This window comes from Festucalex cinctus, chromosome 7 (assembly GCF_051991245.1).
Source record: "Festucalex cinctus isolate MCC-2025b chromosome 7, RoL_Fcin_1.0, whole genome shotgun sequence".
NCBI classification, from domain to species: domain Eukaryota; kingdom Metazoa; phylum Chordata; class Actinopteri; order Syngnathiformes; family Syngnathidae; genus Festucalex; species Festucalex cinctus.
In genome coordinates, this window is record NC_135417.1 from 14163486 (window position 1) to 14183498 (window position 20013).

Consider the following 20013-nt stretch of genomic DNA (forward strand, 5'->3'; position numbering starts at 1 on the left):
CGTCCCCACAAGGACAAGTCGGTCCTCACAATGACTGTTTTAAACCAGAAATATGGCCCCATAATGTAGCAAAAACGTTTACATACACCCAAAACAGGTACACATACACATACATTTAAATACACAAACACACAAACATGCACGCATACGCAGTGGCCACAGGCTGTTCTTTGAGGCCCAGCAGAGCGTCAGACAGAATAACAACAACGTGTTGCAAACATTTCCCCCAGGCAAGATTTCGTGTGCACGCGCCACCTCAGGGAAGTCTGAAGCGGATCCGAATTTGAAACGAGCGTTCATCTTCTTACGTAACTTTCAAAAAGAGGAAATAAGCGGCTTGATCAACCTGTCATGGCCGCCGTCGCCACGCCGACAGTCGGGCTCAAGCGGCGTTCTGCGATATGCTAATGAGTCCAGGGCCGCTATTGGCTGACACGGTTGAGTGACGCTTAAAACGGAGAATGCTGTTGCCACTGTTACCATGGCAACCATGGTGTGTCAGGTGTGTGACCACAACAGAATGTCGTCGATAGTGCATCGATAAGGTGTCGATCAGGCCTGTTAACCAATCGAGTGTCAATGAGGTGCCGATCAGGCTTGTTAATTGATTGAGAGTGGTGAGAAAGTGTCAATCAGGCATGTTAATGGATCAAGTGTCGAAAAGGAGTGGATCAGGCCTGTTTACTGATCGTGTGTCAATGAGGTGTCGATCAGGCTTGTTAATCGATCAAAAGTATGGATGAGGTGCCAAGCAGGCCTGTAGAGTATCAGTATAGCGTCGATTAGACCTTTTAATTGATAAAGAGTATCGATGAGATGTCAATCAGGCCTATGAATCAATCTCGAGTGTCAGAGGTGTTGATCAGGCATGCTAATCGATGAAGAGTGTCGAAGTCCTGTTGATCAATCAAGAGTATTGATATTGTCAATGAGGCCTGTTAATCGATCTACAGTGTCAGCCAGGCATGTTAATCGATCTAGAGTGTCAATCAGGCCTGTTAATCAATCTAGAATGTCGCTATAGCGTCTATTAGACTTGTTAATGATTGAGTGTTGACGAGGTGTCGATCAGGAGTGTTAAAGACTGTCACTGAAGTATTGATAAGGCCTGTTAATCGATCAATGAGATGTTGATTGGGCCTGTATTATTTTCTATTTGACTGACCCGAATACACGACATAATAATCCCTATACTGCACAGTGACTAGAGAATGAGCAAATGATTTCAAGCACATCAATCATGAGGCGTGAGATGATTCCGCACGCAAGCAGGTATCGACTTCTACTTCCTGTCACATTCGGCATATGCGATTGCCAGGAATTGTGGGTCGCACTGATCAGGACGTCACATCTGCTAACGCAGGTCAGTTTGGATGAAAGCCAAACTGATGGTGAGATGTTCCTCCAACGCAAAAAAAGGAAAAAACTGACAACACGCACTATACACAAGTGTGCTTATATAATAAGATAAAAATGAAGATCGTTTACATCATGACATGAAAGATGATGTAAGCTCAACCTCCCACAGAAGAGCAACGCGTTCCTCTGCTGTATCAGGTTGCGTATCCACGGTAACCAACCACACTCGTGTTGCCTTGCAACACTCACGCTACACTAATATCATATTTCTTATCTTAAAACCCACACGTGAACTATCCACATGACTTTTTCACCGCCGCTAATCGAATGACATATTAGTCATGAGCGCAGCTGCAGAGTGAACATTTAACTAGTGTGGAATGCACATTAGTGAGCACAAATGTCGAATATGTTACCTAAAAATATGAATATTATGTAGGTATCTTTCAATTAGGACATAATACAAAATCATTACTAGGTGAATTTTTGTTCAGTCTGTGAAATCTTGTAGATGCAACAATAATTTACATGATTAATTTAAACAATGAATTATGTTCTGTTTATTAGTTATATGTTAATCGATAGCCTCGAAATTGACTCAATGAAATTTAGTGTCAAGTAAATACTATAAAGAAAATTGTACACTACAGAGACAATAAATGAATTATAATACAATGTAAAGAATACAATAATTCATTTGGGGGAAAAAATACACAAGAAGACGGCTCCATGGACGACCATCTGAGTGAATGCCTCAGACAACAGAAGCCCGGTAAGGAGAAGGAGCCAGATGGACTGTGATGGAAAGACCACCAACAAATGGAAGAAGTGGCTGACATCGAGAGAAAAGATATCACTGAGGCGCTAATCACAGCAGCAGAGAACAGGCCCTAAACACAAGAAGAAAAAAAAACATATTATAAAGTGGCCAAATATATTTTACTCTAGTGTCAGAATACATCATAATGGTGTGCAATAAAATATGTCAATATATACAAAAGTGCTTGATCATATGTTGGTTTATGAAGTGGTATTAATTATGTAAAACAAAATTAACTTGCAATGCAACATATGCAAATATGAAAATGGGAATGAATTATGAATGAAGTCTGAATTAAATTTTGCAATATGAAAGGGGCTGTGACAAAGGTGCAGCTTGTTTGTGATGATACCGTGAGCTGAATCCGTAAAACGTCAGCGTGACAGCGAGAAGATCAAGTAACCATGGCAACAGCCTTCAGAAACATCTCCGCAATGACTCTCCTCTTACTTTCTTCCTCCTCCTCATCTTCAGTCTGAAGAACTGGCTCATTATTGAAAGTCATTTTGTGTGTCTTTCTTTCACTTTGCTTCATCTTGTTTTTGCGTCTCCCTCCATCTTGTTTGCTGTCATCCTCCTCAGCGGGCCTCCTCCTCAGTCTGTCTCGTGTGTGTGCGTGTACTCGTGCGTGTGTGCGTGCGTGCCCACCTGTGGCTGCATCAGCATCCTGAGATGTGGTCGCCATAGTGATGTGTCTGGAGACGTCTGCCTTCACGTCTGCGCGAGCGCACAGCGCCCTCCTCTGGCAAAAAAGGAGACAAGTCAAGTGAGGTACTTTCATGAGTTTTGAAATCATTGCTTGCTTAAAACCTTTATTGAACCAAAACAAGGATGTTAGATAAGATAAAAAATATATATATTAGAAAAAAAATGGCACACCAAAATAAAAACGTCACTGAAAGAAGATACGCAGATTACAGTAATTATGTACTGCCATCTAGTGGAAGAAAATGTAATAGTTCTACTTGTGACTTTTTGAACAAAAGCTGTATTTTTTTTTCAATAGTCCTATTTTCCCCATGATAAAAAAGGTGCAATATTCCTACAGATTATGTTTTTTTATACACTTGTTTAATTATAACTTTCTTCTCCAGACTTCAAAATAATAATAAAACAAGTTGCTTCATCTTAGAGAAATATAACTTTATTGTGGTAAAATAAGAACTTTTTCCCTCAACAAAATACAATTTTGTTCTTACAAAGTAAAGTTTTTTCATACTGGCAAAATCTGACCTTATTTTCCTGATATTACAACTTTTTATTTTTAACAAAATACTATTTTATTCTTGTAACAGCAAAATGTAAGCAACAAATATTGCAGGACTATTGCTAAAGTAAATGCTCAAGTCTACGGGCTGGATTAACAAACACAGCGAGTCCTCTGTGGAGTGTTGTGTTGCCTTGTTTCGACCTTCATTAAATCTCCAAATAACCAATGCACACAACATGACAATATGCATCTTGGTCATTCGATTCACTCGTCTTGCTGCGGATTAGTCTGGAGGTTATTCTACAATTCATTCCATTTGTGAAGAGTCTGCAGGCCCAATGCCAGTCACACAAATGATGTGAGACCGTTACAACTGTGCTTTGCTAGTCTGGATTGGCTGTTAAATGTTGCTTAGACTAACCAATCACAGGATTGAAAAATACTGACGAAGACGAGACGAATTAGAAATCGGATTGTTGAAAGAAACAGTCCCGTCAGATTATCAAGGTAAAGGGCAGACTACGTTGGCATGGTCAACGTGGAAACACATACAAGATGAAATATGATTGGATATGGTTTTTGGACACAAAAAAATAAAAAGTAAAAATAAAATAATAACATTCACATAGCTAAAAGAAACACTGGGAAATTAAGAAAATATACTGTTGGGATTGAATAATTTGCTACATTTAATTTAGTAAATATTTTTAATGTAGTTTGTAAACGGACATGACTACTACTGGTAGTGTTTAGGCCTGTGAGTTTGACGTTCCAACAGTTGCAAAAACGTACATTTTCGTCATAAAATGTTAAATTTGATCCTTTATTGGGAAAAAAAAGTAAATCGGTTTAAATCGTCATAATGTAACACTTGGTGCGGTCCCAAGATCTCGATTAGAACAAGAGAAAAGCTCCGGTTGACATATCAACAACATTTCCCACAATCCCAAGCGCGGATTGCTCCTTGGCTGTCTACGTGACGTCCACGCACTTCCGGTTCAAGCGTGGACGGCTTCATGACATAGTTGTTTGGGAAGAAGAACCGAGTGCGTCTTCGAGAGCCGCCTTCCTCCGCCACCCCGAGCCGACCTCCAGTGACATCCTCGCGGACTTGAAGGCACCGCCAGCTGCCGCCGCCGCGATGGAGGCGGTCCCACGCATGCCGATGATCTGGCTGGACCTAAAGGAAGCGGGAGACTTCCAATTCAACTCGGCCGTCAAGGAGGTGAGCTGGGCGGGGACGCGGAGGAGGGGAGACGGCCAGCAACTGGCTCAAAAGTGGCCGTAAACAAACCAGCTTTGACCGGAACCGAGCCAAGCGGCGTAGGTTGTCTGGCTAAACATCCAGGAGAAGTTAACAGAAGGCCGAATTGCTCGGCTAGCTTCAGCCTGTATTTTTGTGTTATGATTAGCTTCGTGTTAGCTAAACGCTGGATGAGGGCTTTGGTCTAATTAGCCGGCAGCTAACGAAAAAGCTAGCACGCGTATACGGACACAAGTGGACCAGCAAGGGCCGGTACGGCCCAGCTGGACCAGCTCTGATCTGTCACTGTCACATGACTCAAAGCCGCAACGCCATCATAACAGCTAGCAAGTAGCAACAAGTGGACGGGAAATTAAAATATATCAAGTTTTAAATGAGTATTGATAATTATGCTACCTGAAAGTCACTCACGTCAATTAAAAAAAAAAAAAAAAAGTGTTGCACAATCATTTTCTTTTATCTACTTCCTTTTGTAGATAGTTTACCTTTGGATGTTTCCTGTTTTTTTAATAAACAATCATCAAAGACATCATCGCTAATTCAGAATTGACAGTCGATGATTCCCAACTATAGAGCTCATCAGGTGTGCAGCAAGAGACTGTCCGAATTCACTTAATTGGTCCAAAAAGTATTTATTTACTAAATCAATGCCAACGACATTTTGTGAGAGGCATAACAATGAAATGCTGTTCCACTGGATAGCAATTAATCTGTATAATGCTGCTACTTATTTGGTCGTACATCTTTTTTTTTTCACCAATCTGTTAATGCCATTTAGTGGCAAAACAATGAAATGTTCTCCCACTAGATGTCAATTATCAATATGACATTATGACTTTTAGTTGTGACTTGTTTTTTAGTGTTTTGTGATTTCCCCCTCCCCCCTAATGGTATGTAATATGTGACTGTGCAATAAAGGTTGGGATCTCCTTGTTGAATCATATGTTGATCCTATTTTTCATTCTTCATACACAAGCTATACTGTGTAGCTTTTGGATTATTTTTATTGAAATTGAATTTCCTGGAATGTCCTGACCCTTTCTGAAATATTCTGTCATGTGGCCGAGAATATCTTCTTGAGTCATCGTATGCATGTTGTTCTAGATCGTGTTTTACATGTCAAAATGTTGTAGTGTTCTATCGTCTGTTCTATAATGTCTTATGTTTTTGTGTATGTGGATTCTGTTCTAGGGCTGAAACAAATGATTTTTTTTTTAAGCAGAGTTAAGAGATATTTTTTTCCTCACGGTCTAAGAAATTCTAGAAATGGCTGATGATAGGGGTGGATTTAAAATATTGATTAATGGAATTGATTCTCCTTTGCATTGCCTTTGCATAGAGATTCATAAAACCATAAATCGATTCATGTGAAAATATAATTTTACTTCAAGGCCTAAATGACTCAGGTACCTCGGCCTAAAGTATGTTTTCAGTTTTGGTGATTGTGATATAAAGACAAAAAAAATGAATCCAATATTTCACAAAATTTTAATATTTCAAGTGACCAATAAAAAAGGATCTTCAACACAGAATTGCTGGACTTCTAAAAACTGCATTAAAGCAATATTCCTTCAATATTTTGGTGGGTCGCCATTTGCATTAATGACAGCATCAAGGCAGCTTGGAATGACAGCAATCAACCTTTGGCATAGTTCACGTATTATTGTAGCCCAAGATGCTTTGATATTGGCCTTCGCTGGCCAGTCAAGTATTTTTTATTCCATGGCTATTCAATCATGTAGTTTTGGTTGTTCGTTTGCGGGTGTCAAATCCTGCTGAAAAATAAAATAGTTATCTCCAAAAAACTTGACGTGCTGTAAAATTTCCTGCAATGCTGCTGCGTTGTTTGCGTAATTGCTAAAAGAAAATGGACCCACACCAGCAAATTAGAAATGATGGCTCCGACTCCCCAAACCATTACTGTCTGTGGAAACTTAACATCGAACACAGAACAGTTTGATTTTTGTGCATCTCCACATTTTCCCCTTCATCTTAACACTCCCACCTGAATAACGACCTTTTCTGTTATGTGTTTTCTATTAGAGAATGTTTACGACGAGCTGACATTTGTCTGCTGTCTTGTAGTACATCTTGAAGAACTACAACGAGAATCCCGAGAACTACAACGAGCAACTGAAGAAACTGGAGACACTGCGGCAGGTACGTTCAAGTCACGTGACACCAGTCATGTGACCGCGGCTGGAAGGGACCGCCTGAAACATGCTTGCGTTCGTCAGAGCGCAGTGAACGTGACTCGAGACTTTGAGGGATGCAGCACGTTGAGGAAGTACTTCGGTCAGCTGCATTACCTGCAGAGTCGCGTTCCCATGGCAGCGGGACAGGACGCGGCTGTATCCATCTCATGGTACACAGAGCACACACACATACGAACTTATGTCACATGATTTAGTTTTTTTTTTTTCCTCTGAGACAAGAAGAGACTGACTCAATAAAGCAATGCAGCAACAGATGAGTCACTGATGAAGCTATGTGAAATGTGTGTTTGTGCAGGACTGAGATCTTCTCTGGTAAAACTGTGGTTCATGAGGACATCTGCTACGAGCAGGCGTGTATTCTCTACAATCTTGGTAAGTTGAATAAGTGTGGTTGTTTTTCCTTGACACTATGTGCAATGCTTTACATTTCTACCATCAAGAAGTTGTCACCCAACATTTTATTTATCAAGGTTTAACCATTAGGTAATGCAAAGACTCGTGGAATCTCTGAAGTTAATCTTCTTCTAAGGACTAAATGGCCTTTTTGGGGTCATCCATTTTTTCCCAAAATCTCACCAATCTTTTTTGATGAAAATGTGGGTTTAGGGGTGTCCCAAAAAATATCACTTGATAGCAGTTTGACCGATCAAGACAAAATTGGGTGATGATCAGAGCAGAATGAACCAAAAAAAAGTGTGGAACAGGAGGTGAGCAATTTGGACTTGAAGTAGCCATTTTGGATGAACACTTTGTAAGGACTTCATCCAAAATCCAAATTGAAAGCAGGTATGCTTGACAAGGGGTGTCAAACTCAATTTAAGTCAAGAGACCGCTTTGACCCATTTTGATCTCAAGTATACCCATGTCCTAATATGCTATAAAACAGGTCAAAATACTGATTTTTTTTTAAGTAATCACACATACATTGTTCAAATATTTCCATTTATTGCAGAGTAATCTGAAATGTCTTCATGAGTCAGTGCAATTTTTTTGCGCCAAATTGTAACAGGCAAATTTCAGAATGTCATATAAGTGGTTTTCAGTGCGGCCTCCGGTGGACAAATTTAGCTGGAAGTGTTATTTTAGTGAAAATCTATAGTTTGTTTTGCCTTCACGGGTTATATTGAATCCTCTGATGGGCAAGTCCTGGCTCGCGGGCTGTATGTTTGACAACCTTGTCATAGACAGATGGGCCACTAATTAACCCATCTATTTTTTTTTGGCCTATATCATGTGGGTATTTGAACCAGAACCCGACCTATTTTTATGGGCCAGGTATGTTAAAACCTACAGTGAACTTGTCCACGGGAGTTGAAGCCACTTTTTTATTCCGGCAAACAAGCCACAGTAACAAAGTGTACATTCAGGACATAAACACAAAAGTGCAGACAGCCATTAACGTAAAGTGTCCTTCCAGTAGTGACGTTTGGCCATTATTTGTATTTCATGTTCGAACTCACCTGTGTTGACTTGTAGGAGCTCTGCATTCAATGTTGGGAGCTATGGACAACCGTGTGTCTGAGGAGGTACGATGCATCTAAACACATACACGCACTCGTGCACGCTCTCACACTTTGTTGTGGTTCCAGGGCATGAAGGTGTCCTGCACACACTTCCAGTGCTCAGCCGGCGCTTTCTCCTACCTGAGTGACCACTTTAGCCACAACTTCAGCGTAGACATGAGTCACCAGATCCTCAACCTTAACATCAACCTCATGCTGGTAGGACGCACGCGCACACCCAAACACGTGCACACTGTGACATTCAATCTGTATGCATGTGTGTGTCAGGGTCAGGCTCAAGAGTGTCTCCTGGAGAAATCCATGCTGGACAACAGGAAGAGCTTCCTGGTGGCTCGCATTAGCGCTCAGGTGGACCCCGTCAATCATTTCAATCTTATGACAACATGGCGCCCGTGAAAGCCTGTTAAGCGCGTATACTGCGACGCCCACAGGTGGTGGATTACTACAAGGAGGCCTGCAGGGCTCTGGAGAACTCTGACACAGCCTCCATGTTGGGAAAGATTCAGAAGGACTGGAAGAAGCTGGTCCAGATGAAGATCTACTACTTTGCCGCTATCGCACATGTGAGTGCGAAGTGCATGCATGACACATCAATCTGCGAACACACACCTCACTGTTACTCCTCAACAGCTCCACATGGGTAAACAAGCCGAGGAGCAGCAAAAATACGGCGAGCAGGTACGTGCACACCCACAAATGGTTGCAAGTCGTGGCTACATTGCTCTATTGAGTTTGTGTTTGGGTTTGTGTGTGCAGCTGGCATACCTTCAAAGCTCCTTGGACAAACTGTCTGAGGCAATCAAGCTAGCTAAGGTACAGAATGTTCTCCGCACGGCATCACACTGATGACGACGGTTGGTCTTACAAAACATGTTTTTATACGCAGGGCCAGCCTGACAGCGTGCAGGATGCCCTGCATTTCACCATGGATGTCATAGGTGGCAAGTAAGAGTTTTTCAAAACTTCTTGAATCCTTTTTTTTTTTTTTTTTTTTTTCACCCGGTTTACTTGAAGTGAGTGGTCTACTTGTAGATACAACTCTGCCAAAAAGGACAATGACTTCATCTATCACGAGTCTATTCCTTCTCTGGAATCGTTGACGTCTGTCAAAGGTAACAAGGACCGTAGCCAGTTTGCACAATAGGGCTGGAAGGTAAATTGATTGTATTTGCATTCTCTGTCGGGGGTGGGGGTTTAATCTGGAAAAAAAAATCTGAATTTTTAGAACATATTTCCTTGTCCTGTGTGTTACTTACAAAGTTCCATATCGTGTGCAGGCGCCCCCCTGGTCAAAGCCCTACCCGTCAACCCCACGGACCCAAGTGTCACAGGACCGGACCTCTTTGTCAAGCTGGTACCCATGGCAGCCCATGAAGCCGCCTCTCTCTACAGGTACGCCCCTACGCTGTTAGCACGTAAGCACGCTCGCTGCTACACAATATTTGTTTTTACAGTGAGGAGAAAGCCAAGATGCTGAGAGACGTCATGACCAAGATTGAAAGCAAGAACAACACTCTGGAGTGAGCACAGTGCATATGTAAATGGGGTGGAGATGGAGTGTTGCTAATTGCTAAGCTAACACATTCATTCCCTTGCATGCAGGCAGTTCATGGATTCAGTGGGCGTGGAGGCCGACTCTGTAGACAACCTGGAAATGTACAACCACATCCCGCCGGTCCTGATGGAGAAATGTGCTGCTCTTAGTGTGCGACCTGACACCGTCAAGAGCCTTGTCCAGTCCATGCAAGGTATGTGATGCATAGTACACCAAAGACAAACTGTTTGTACAGTGGTTCAAAAACTGTGCTCTAGGCGTCCGCAGACTAAAACTTTGGGGACTGCAAAATAATTTGCAATAAATTGTTGCATAATTTTAAAAAAGTGCAAACCTACATCTGGGGATCGGTGTGCCAATAAAACAAACGGCAAACCAATTCTGATAACATCCCAACATTTTTCTCAAAAATATTTGCCAATATGTCATCGTGACATAAAGGAAATTTTCAGCTTTTGAATTCTAAAAGACTGACCTTCATCGTTTGTTCTGTGCTTCAGTCCTCTCGGGCATCTTCACCGAAGTAGAGTCGTCCCTACGAGAGATCCGAGACTTTCTAGAGGATGACGAGGTCGGCGAACGGACCCTTCCTGAAACCGCTGCCCCGGCTGAAGTGCACCCAGCAGCACATACTCAGCTCCTAGCGGAATTCCGCAGGGACCTGGAAAAATACATGGAGGCCCACGAGAAGGCCAGCTTCACCAACACGGAGCTTCATCGGGCCATGAACCTGCACATCAGCAATCTACGTCTTCTGGGTGGACCACTGGACAGCTTGAGAGACACCCTGCCCCGCCCGCAACTTACCGAAGGTAAAAATGGGTAAAAAGGGAGGGATTGTTTGAACTTCTGTCTGAGCAAAGGAAGCAATTGTGCTGTGTTGAGCAGAGGACATGGCCGAGATGCAGTGTGTGAAGCGCATCCTGGGGAAGGTTCAGGAAATGAGGGACCAAAGAGGTTCTTTGGAGAAACAATTGCGGGACCTCATTGAGCAGGATGACATCACTTCCATCCTGGTCACTACGGAGAGAGCTGATGTAAAGGTAAGTTGTTTCAGGGAGAATGTTTCGGACCTTACAGTGAGATACTGAGCCAGGAGGAAGGAAGGTGCTGAGTGGGCGAAAAAAAAACGTTTTGGTCAGGTCACCAGACTAGGAAGAACATTCCTTACCCCAGAATGAAGCTCCAGACCGCACAGAAACTCATATCTACAATTTGTACTTCCAGGACGTGTTTGAGGAGCAGCTGAAGAAGTACGAATCAGTGAAGGTCTACATTGACCAGAATTTATCAGCCCAAGAGAACATCCTGAAGGCTCTGACTGAGGCCTACGTTCAATTTGCATCGGTCCGCAAGAGCCTGAATGAGACAGAGCAGCAGTGGACCAGCATGGTCCAGGGCCTGGTGGGCTCCTATGAGGCCTACGAGGACCTGATGAAGAAGTCGCAGGAAGGCAAGGAGTTCTATGATGACTTGGAGGCCAAAGCATCACGCCTACTGGAGAGAGTAAAGTCTTTGTGTCATAGCAGGACGGAGGAGAGGAAGCACTTCATTGAAAGGTAGGTTGTCTTCTATGTTTATGTTGCAACTACTCAAACTAGCATATTCTTAGCTCTGCTGTCCTTGTAGAGAGAGCCAGAAGAAACCTCCAAGACCCACTGCAGCAAAGCCTTCCTTGAAGCCAAAATCTCAGGATGAAGACTCCAGTCTGGAGGATCCGGAATTAGCCCAAATTAATGCTGCCATCTTAGCCTTATCAGAAGACAAGCCAGAGGAGCTTCGCAGCCTCCCACTGGACATTCCTTCTCTTCCCACCTCTGCGGCTCAGCCAGGTCCAGAAGCATTCCTCCCCCCGGGTGCCAATGTGGGCGGTAGCAGCTCATTGCCTTGGCCTGGTTCCTCAGCTGCTGGGCTTCCTCGCTTCCCAGCTAATCTACCGCCACCTGAGCTTCTGGCTCGGATCGCTCATTTTCCAACATCTGGCACCCTGCCCATACCAGGACCAATGGCATGCAGACCTATTCCCCACATAGCCACCCAGATGCCCCCACAACATCCTACACAGGCGGGTTACAGGCCTCAACTCCCTCAAGCCAGCACAGTTTATCCTGCCCCTGTCCGGCCGTCAACCACCACTGTGGACACCATTCAAGCACCTATACCCTACACTCCGACCCCACAGCACCCCATCCCACCCTCGGTTTCTGCTGCCTACACCGGATCTCCCGTCCCACCCTCAGTTTCTCCCGTCTATACTGGAGCCCCACAGATGGGTGCCTACCCCCACTTTGTGCCTCAAATGACACAACAGAAGCAGGTGCAACATCAGTACCAACTCCCCATGGTGCAACCCCTGTCCTCCCTGTCCTACCAAGCTGGACCAAGAGCCCTTCCGACCCCTCAACTTCCGCTGCAGGTCTACCCACATGGATACATGCCTCCGCAGCATGGCCCCTCTTCCCAGCCTGGCGGTCCCCCGCAACTCGGCCACCCTCCTCAGCCTGGTGGTCCCCCGCAACTCGGCCACCCTCCTCAGCCTAGCGGTCCCCTGCAACTCGGCCACCCTCCTCAGCCTAGCGGTCCCCTGCAACTCGGCCACCCTCCTCAGCCTGGCGGTCCCCCGCAACTCGGCCACCCTCCTCAGCCTGGCGGTCCCCCGCAACTCGGCCACCCTCCTCAACCTGGAGGTCCCCCGCAACTCGGCCACCCTCCTCAGCCTGGCGGCCCCCCGCAACTCGGCCACCCTCCTCAGCCTGCCGGCCCCCCACAGCTTAGCCACCCTCCTCAGCCTGGCGCCCCCCCGCAGCTTAGCCACCCTCCTCAGCCTGGCGCCCCCCCGCAGCTTAGCCACCCTCCTCAGCCTGGCGGCCCTCCGCAGCTTGGCCATCCTCCTCAGCCGCAGCTTGGCCACCCTCCTCAGCCTGGCGGCCCACCACAGTTTGGCCACCCTCTGCAGCCTGGTGTCCCTCCACAGACTGGCCGCTCGCCGCAGCTTGGGGCTCCTCTGCAGCCTGCCGCCCCTCCACAGTACCCACAAGTGTTCTCAGGTCACATGCAACCACAACAAAATGGCTACACAACTCGGCCACAGATACCGCAAGGCTACCAGGCCCCTCAGAACTACACCCCCCAGCAGCACCCTCAGGTGATGCCAGGCCCACCTCGGGGCCTGATGCCTCCACAAAATGCGCCTCTCCAACTCCCCCCAACATCTCAAACCGTACCACCTGTTTCTCAACCATACCTCCCTCACCAACACCTCTCAATGCCCCCTAATACTCAGCAACTGGGACCCCATACTCAAATAACGAGTGGGCCCAGAGGGCCGATGCCTCCTACCAGCCAGACACTCCAGCCCCCACATCACCCACAGATGCCTCCTGCTTCACAACCTCATCTGCTTCCTGGTCCTCAGGTCCATCTTCAAAGGGCTCCCATAGGACACATTCCTCAAACCTCCCTTGCCCTGCAGCACCACCCTCACCCTGGACATCCTCCCATGCCTCAGCAACCCATGTCCATGCCCAGTCACACCCACGTGCAAGCCCATCACACTAGTGGTGTTTGTTACGCTGGAGGGACCCCCATGATGCCTCAGCAGCCCCTGGCACCACAATCCGTCTCCCCACAACAGCCTCAACCGTCTCATAGCGTCACTCACTCGCAGCCTTCTATGTACCCATCCGCTACAGGAGCTAATGTGCCAACAAGTGCCCCACTGACACCAGCTGCGCTTGGCCCACATGGTATGCAACCTCACATGCCCCCCCAGCACATGCTCCAACCTTCTCCTGGAGGTCCTGCTGTAGTACAACCAGGACAGGCAACACTTCCTCCCTCCCCATCACCTGCACAATCTACATCCCCCACACCTGGCCCATCCCCTCTGGTTCTGACACCCCAGCAGAGACCAACAGTTTCCCCCAACATCGGTGGCATTCTTCAGTCTCCCTCGACCGTTTCTCCTCCTACCACTTCTCTGTCTCAGCGTCAGAACTCCAGCAACCACGACCTTCTATCCTCTAGTCCCGAGAGCCAACCAGGACGCACCAAGTCCCCCACCAATGTCCTCCAGCCCACTAAAGCAGACCCCCAGGAAGGTGAGCGTCGCAAGAAGGACTCCCAGGGTGTTCTTCTGATCCAAGGGGATCCGTATGAAGCTCCGGAGCTTGTTGCCCGCCTCCACACTGAGTTGGAAGATTTCCTCACCCGGGCCGAGTCTCTGGATGAGCCTTCAGACGGCGAGAAGGGGATGTCAGTCTTGGACGTATACTGGAAGGAGCTCCAGGAGGAGCAGGAGAGAGACGCCCGGCAGCTGTCAATCGCCATCGCCCGCTGCTACACCATGAAGAACCGGCACCAGGACATCATGCCCTACGATCACAGCCGTGTGCAGCTGCAGTCGGGAAAAGACGACTACATCAACGCCAGCTACATCAAAGATCTGTCACCATTTTGCCCGCAAATCATTGCCACGCAGGCGCCACTCACTGGCACGGCCGCCGACTTCTGGTTAATGGTCTATGAGCAGAAGGTCTCCTTGGTGATCATGCTAGTATCGGACCAGGAAGTGGAGAAGGTACCTAATTACTCCAGATCTTGTGACATCTTGATGCCAAGAAACTATGTTGAAGTGATTGGAGGAGCTTCATTAAAGTGATCGTTCGGATTTTTTAACATGAATCTCAATTTGATCCTCACCTCCCGTGTGTGCGATCAGCACTGACTTACCCCTGACAGCGTTCTGTGACACCAGTTCTGGTCCGGCGTTAGACGAGAGGAAAATAGTCCAGCAAGCTGGTTGGGGTCTCGGAAATAAAGCGTTTTTCTTCTAAAAACTATTTGTTTTCAAAAGCGTGATACATTTCCATCACAATACTCTTTCCTGAATAAAGTCAGACGCCATTACCGCCAGCCACTACTTTTCTGTTCGTTCGTATCACTGCGCGGCGACCTGTAGAGAGCTAACCGACGCACTGCAGCCAGCTAGCTGATACTTCCGCCTTCGAAAAGGCAAACAACTTCAGGCGGAAGGTTCAGCTGGTAGCAGTGCGTCAATTCGCTGTCTACAGGGCGCCGCGCAGTGATACGAACGAACAGAAAAGTAGTGGCTGGCGGTAATGGCGCCAGCTTGCTGGACTATTGTCCTCTCGTCCAACGCCAGACCAAAACTGGTGTCACAGAACGCTGTCAGGGGTAAGTCAGTGCTGATCGCACACACGGGAGGTGAGGATGAAATTGAGTTTCATGTTAAAAAAGCCGAACGATCCCATTAAGTCAGGCCAAAGCCGTTTTGTAGATTCTTGATGCCAAGAAATTATTATTGTGACAGTCTTGAAGGGTTGTTGAAATGTCTCAAGTTGGTAACATTTACGGTGCTCTTGTAAGCTAGCTAGATGAAATGCTGGGGTAAAAATTGGCCAGTTATAGCTCTTTGTGTTTTCGCATGAGTCCATTTGATTTGTGACGGTCTTACTTCTGCCCTGGTAGGGAAAAGTTGTGCGCTACTTCCCAACTGAGCGTGGCCAGCAGATGTCTCATGGTCCTATCAAGCTCAGTCTGACCACACACAAGACCACGGCCACCCATGTGGAGCGCATGATCTCCCTGCAGTATCAAGAGCAAAGTCTGAAGCGCACCGTAGTCCACCTGCAGTTTACGTCCTGGCCAGAGCTGTACGAGCACTCACGTATATTCTTGGCTTGTCTTCAGTTTGTTCTTCTGACTTGTGTTATTTGTGTCCATCAGAGGACGTCCTGAAAGTAAAAACAACCTATGACTTGTGTTCTTTATGTCCATCAGGGGACTTCCTGAAAGTAAAAACAACCTGCTGCACTTCATCAAGGAGGTCCATGGACACTACCTGCACCAGAGACCCTTGAACATGCCTGTGGTGGTCCACTGCAGGTTAGTGTTGTAGTCTGAGAAGGTTCTAGTCCCGGGAGAAGGTACTAGACATGACAGAAGTTCTAGTCCCGAGATGAGGATTGTGAACATGTTCATAAGATCATTGTTCATGAGTAGGGTAGTGTTTATACTCATGTTCCTTTGAGGTGGTCTTAACCAGAACATGCTCTCTCTCTTTCTCTTGCCGTGTTGTAGTTCTGGTGTGGGTCGCACTGGGGCCTTCTGTCTGCTGTATGCGGCAGTGCAGCAGCTGGAGGCGGGGAACGGCATCGCGGACCTTCGAGTCCTGGTCAAGAAGATGCGGCAGCAGAGAAAGAACATGCTACAGGAAAAGGTATGATGCCACCCCAAAAAGTGACACGGCCCGCTGTGCGTTACGCTTAAGTAATTGAGTATTTATGTCCTGTGCAGCTCCACCTCAAGTTCTGCTATGAGGCTGTGTCAAAACACGCTGAGCAGATCTTGTTACTACACGGTGTCACCATGATGCCATGCAGCAAGAATGCCGCAGCTTCCACTTCCAAGGTACACACACCCTACACAGCATCTAAACAAGAAAACGCATGCAGTTTACACGGACATGTTTGTTTGGGTCTCGTCCACAGAGAAGTTTCTAGTCCGAAGAGAAGGTACTTGACCCAAGTGAAGGTTCTAGTCTTAAGAGAATAGTCTTGTCCCAAATGATGGCTCAAGTGCTGAGATAAGATTCTTGACTACGAAGAAGATTCTACACCTGAAAGAAATGACTTGCATCAACAGAAGTGTCACTAGTCACACCAAAAAGAAGTTTCTAGTTTTGAGAGAGGGTTCTTATTTAGAGAGAATGTGCTCATATAATCCGAGACAAGGTCCTAAATTCCAATGAATGGCCTAGTCCTGATGGGAAGGTACTACTCCTGAGAAAGGGTCTCAGTCAAGAGAGAAGGCTTAGCATCAAGAGAATGGTCTAGTCCCAAGTGAAGGTTGTAGTCTTAAGAGGATAGTCTTGTCCCAAATGCCTGTTCAGGTGCTCAGATACGGTTCTTGACTACAGAGAAGATTCTACACCCGAGAGAAAGTACTCATCAACAGAATGGTCACTAGTCACAAATGAAAACGCTTCTATTCTTGAGAGCAACTTATTTTTGAGTTATTTTCACAAAAGAAGCTTGTAATCCTGAGGAAAGTTTCTAAATTCCAAAGAATGGTTCAAGAGTACAGGGAGGATTCTACACCTGAGAGAACGTAATCTTGTCAACAGAAAGGTTCTCATGTCATACCTGAAAGAAGCTTCTAATTCTTGAGAGGTTTCTTTTTGTGAGAAAATTGTATTTTCCCAAGAGAAGCTTGTAATACTGAGTTAATTTTTAAATTCCAAAGAATGGTTCTAAAGTAAGAGAGGATTCTACACCTGAGAGAAAGTACTCTTGTCAACGAAAGGGTCTCATGCCACACCTGAAAGAAGCTTCTAGGCATGACAGAAGGTTGTAGTTAAGATCTCGCCCCAAGAGAAGCTTGTAATCATGAGGCAAAGTTCTAAATTCCAAAGGATGGTCTAGTCCTGATGGAAAGATTCTACCCCTGAGAAAGGGTCTCAATCGAGAGAGAATGTACAGTGTCAAGAGAAGGTTCTAGTCTTAAGAGAATAGCCTTGTCCCAAATGAAGGTTTAAGTCCTGATATACGGTTCTAGATTACAGGGAAGATTATACACCTGGGAGAAAGTACGCTTGTCAATAGGATAGGGGTGTGAATTGCCTAGTACCTGACGATTCGATTCGTATCACGATTCACAGGTCACGATTCGATTCGATACCGATTAATCCCGATACAAATTTATAAGTCGATTGTTGCGATTTTTTTTCATTCAAATTTAGAAAATACTAATCAGTAAGCTTGTAGAGTGTAAGATTTATATGAAAATGTATTATTTATTTATCTGAAATTTCAGTCTTATAGAGGTTGTAATTTGTTTCATGTTTGAACAGCATTGAAATAAAATATTAAGGCTTAATGTTCCGTTCATATAACATTCTTCCATGCTTAAGGTGTGAATCCTAAAAAAAAAAAAAAAATCGATTTTGCCGATTATTGAATCGATTCGAGAATCGCGCGATGTAGTATCGCGATATATCGCCGAATCGATTTTTTTTTAACACCCCTACAATAGGAAGGTCTAAAGTCACACCCAAAAGACGCTTCTAGGCTTGAGAGAAGTTTCTAATTGAAAGTGAATTTCCTGGTCCCAAGTGAAGCTTGTAATCCTGAGAGGAAGGTTCTTTTTTTCCAAAGAATGGTCTAGTCCTGACGGAAGGTTCTACCTCTAAGAAAGGCTTTCAGTCGAGACAAGGCCTTTAAGTCCCAAGAGAATGGTCTAGTCCGAAGAGGTTCGTTCTGTTCTAGTCAAGGTAGACCTTAGGTACTATTCCCAAGGTAAGGCTGTAGTCCCAAGAGAATTGTATAGTCATGAGAAAATGTCTAGTCTAGGTAGAAGGCACTGGTCTTGCATAAATTGCCATTCCCAAGTGAAGCTACTAGTTCTAGTCCAGAGCGGTCATGAGAGAAGGCACTACTAGCAAGAGGATCTTTTGTCCTCAAAGAAGGGTCTAGACCGAGGGAGAAGGTACTAAGTTTCAAGTGAATGGTCAAGTCCCAAGTGAAGGCTGTAGTACTGAGTTAAGGTAGTACTCCTAACGAAGGTTATAGTCAAGTGGGAAGATTCTAGTCCTAAGGGTATGGTCTGGTCCAAATTTGATTCTTGTGCAGAGAGAATGGTGTGGTGTGGTCCCTCAATTGTTTTCAAATCGTTGCCACTGTGACTTCCTGGTCTTGTTTGCAGTCGTACTCCCGCCAGGAATCCCAGCAGGACCTTGTTCTGGGTGGCGACATGCCCATCAGTTCCATCCAGGCCACCATCGCCAAGTTAAGTGTACCACCCCCCGGCGACCTGGACCTTGATGATGACGATGATCCACCCCTCTCCTTTTCGCCGTCCATCCATTCTCCAATTGACCCCTGCCCTCCTCTGGAGCCTGGCGCTTTCCCGGGATCACCCTTGTCACCCATATCGGCCCCCGACTGCTCGGGGTCGACCCCTGCCGCTCTGTCCCCTCCACCCTCCAACGGCCTGGATGTGGCATCACCGCCACCAGAGACTCTGGCCACCCCGCCACCGACTTCGTCTTTGGAGCTGTTAGCCTCGCTGGCCCCCGAGGCCTTCTCCATGGAGGGCGGTGGTGGCGGGGGAGCCAAACAACGGGTGACCAAGCAGAGCTTCCTGCAACCAGTGGAGGGCCAGGGTCTCCATGGGAACCGGGGAGATGAGAGTACGGACCCCCTCAGCGGTCTGGACCCCCTGTGGAGCCTCAACAAACCCTAAAATAAGACACACACACCCTAAAAAAATTCAGCATGCACCGCCATCACTATCCACATGGTGGGGCTTTAAGGCGACCAATCAAGCGACTTTGTGTTTGTAAATATTTTAAAGTTTCACTATTAATTAAAAATAAATGAATTGAATTACACATCAGACATCTGTGATTTTATTGAAAAAAAATGAGTTAAGTTTTTGTTATTATTCAATAAGTTATGTCACTTCTGCAGCCCACACAGCCAACGAGTGAGGGATGATGGGGCGGTTTAGTAATATTAAAAAAAATAATAATAATAAAAAAAATAAAAAAAAAACCTTACTATACATGGTCGTTTTTTGTTTTTTTGTTTTTTTAAACACCTTACAAATTTACATGTTCATTTAAAAAAAAAAAAAAAAAAAAAAGCGCCTTACTATACATGGTCGTTTAAAAAAAAAAAAAAAAAGGCCTTTCTACATGGTCGTTGAACCTACCTACCTACCTTTTCGTTTAAAAATCAAAATAACAAAAACGGCTTACTATACATGGTCGTTTAAAAAAAAACAAAAAAAAAACGCTTTACTATACATGGTCGTTTAAAAAAAAAAAACGCCTTAATATAAAATAATATAATATAATAATAATATAATAATAATAATAATATAAAAAGGCCTTACTATACATGGCCGTTTAAAAAAAAAAAAAAAAAAGCCTTACTATACATGGTCGTTTTAAAAATATAAAATAAAATAAAAAAACGCCTTACTATACATGGGCGTTTAAAAAAACAAAAAAAAAAAAAACGCCTTACTATACATGGCCGTT

The 20013-nt window shown here is 45.3% G+C and overlaps 1 protein-coding gene across 3 annotated transcripts; it reads left to right on the forward strand.

Annotated features, from left to right (window-relative positions):
- The first annotated feature begins 4266 nt into the window (after positions 1-4266).
- ptpn23a (protein tyrosine phosphatase, non-receptor type 23, a) lies at positions 4267-19359 on the forward strand. 3 transcript variants are annotated; one of them, XM_077526496.1, is made up of 24 exons: positions 4267-4614; positions 6739-6813; positions 6891-7018; positions 7165-7241; positions 8346-8395; positions 8459-8590; positions 8660-8740; positions 8824-8955; positions 9023-9205; positions 9279-9337; positions 9425-9504; positions 9670-9784; positions 9847-9912; positions 9995-10140; positions 10448-10759; positions 10836-10990; positions 11175-11506; positions 11577-14526; positions 15438-15622; positions 15750-15854; positions 16050-16188; positions 16266-16379; positions 16460-16483; positions 18672-18820. In XM_077526496.1, exons 1-23 carry the CDS (start codon positions 4531-4533, stop codon positions 16469-16471), a joined length of 5712 nt encoding a protein of 1903 aa, XP_077382622.1. In that variant the 5' UTR covers positions 4267-4530; the 3' UTR covers positions 16472-16483; positions 18672-18820. The 3 variants fall into 3 exon arrangements, with proteins under 3 accessions (XP_077382622.1, XP_077382620.1, XP_077382621.1); XM_077526495.1 differs by lacking the exon at positions 16460-16483 and having other exon boundaries at positions 4272-4614; positions 9023-9070; positions 9149-9205; positions 18672-19359; XM_077526494.1 differs by lacking the exon at positions 16460-16483 and having other exon boundaries at positions 4271-4614; positions 18672-19359.
- The last annotated feature ends 654 nt before the right edge of the window (positions 19360-20013 follow it).